General features: G+C 53.1%; 1 protein-coding gene across 1 annotated transcript; it reads right to left on the reverse strand.

The window, feature by feature from the left end:
* Nucleotides 1–249: 249 nt before the first annotated feature.
* On the reverse strand, nt 250–798 carry LOC142570755 (uncharacterized). Its single transcript, XM_075679095.1, has one exon. The coding sequence runs from the start codon at nt 796–798 to the stop codon at nt 250–252; it is 549 nt and encodes a 182-aa protein (XP_075535210.1).

Genomic DNA, 798 nt, shown 5'->3' on the forward strand with positions numbered 1-798 from the left:
GTGCGGAGAGCTCGGTTTCAACATTTTCCATTGAGCCGCTGCTCAGCGCCACGCTCTGCTGCGGTCGCTTTCTTTTAGGTCGACACACGGTAGCTAGGTGCCCCTTTTTCCTACAGTTGAAACATTTGGCGTGTTTAAGGGCACAAGTCGCCGCACCGTGCTCGCGGCTTCCACACCGGTGACAACCTTTAGATGATCCACTCGCCTGACTGCATGTTTTTCCTGCCTGTCGCTGCTGTCTATCGCCAGCTATAGCCTGTGAAGCTCGGGCTCTTCCTTCGGTCCCGTCTGCTTCATAAGCTGAACACCCTGTCGTCCAGCCTCTGCTGCAAGCACGATGTTTTCTGCCTCCTGCAACGTCAGTTTGGGGTGAAAAAGCAGTGCCTTCTGCACGTCCCTGCAGTGAATTCCGCACACGATCCTGTCTCGCAGCAGGCGCTTCAACATGGCCCCGAAGTTGCATTTATCAGCCAGGCGTCGAAGCTCCACAATAAACTGCTGAGCTGATTCCTCTTCCCTTTGAATGCGGGTAAAGAATTTCAAGCTTCCGGCTATCTCATTTGGCGTGGGTGCGTAAAATGTTTTGAGAATAGTAACCGCTTCAGCGTAGGTCACCTTGCGCGAAGCACAACGCCCACTAGTACGTCGATAGGCTTCGAACCCAGTGCCGAGGTGAGAAGCGCTCTTTTTTTTAGCGTCGTACACGATGTCGTTATCCTTGAAGTACGACTCGACTCTGATGTAGTACGACGACCACTTGTCCTTGGCATCGTCGAACTGTGGAACTTGGTACGCCAT

This window comes from Dermacentor variabilis, chromosome 2 (assembly GCF_050947875.1).
Source record: "Dermacentor variabilis isolate Ectoservices chromosome 2, ASM5094787v1, whole genome shotgun sequence".
Lineage (NCBI taxonomy): Eukaryota > Metazoa > Arthropoda > Arachnida > Ixodida > Ixodidae > Dermacentor > Dermacentor variabilis.

Coding starts and splice junctions, on each gene's coding strand:
- LOC142570755 (XM_075679095.1), bottom strand. CDS start 798: ATGGCGTACCAAGTTCCACAGTTCGACGATGCCAAGGACAAGTGGTCG.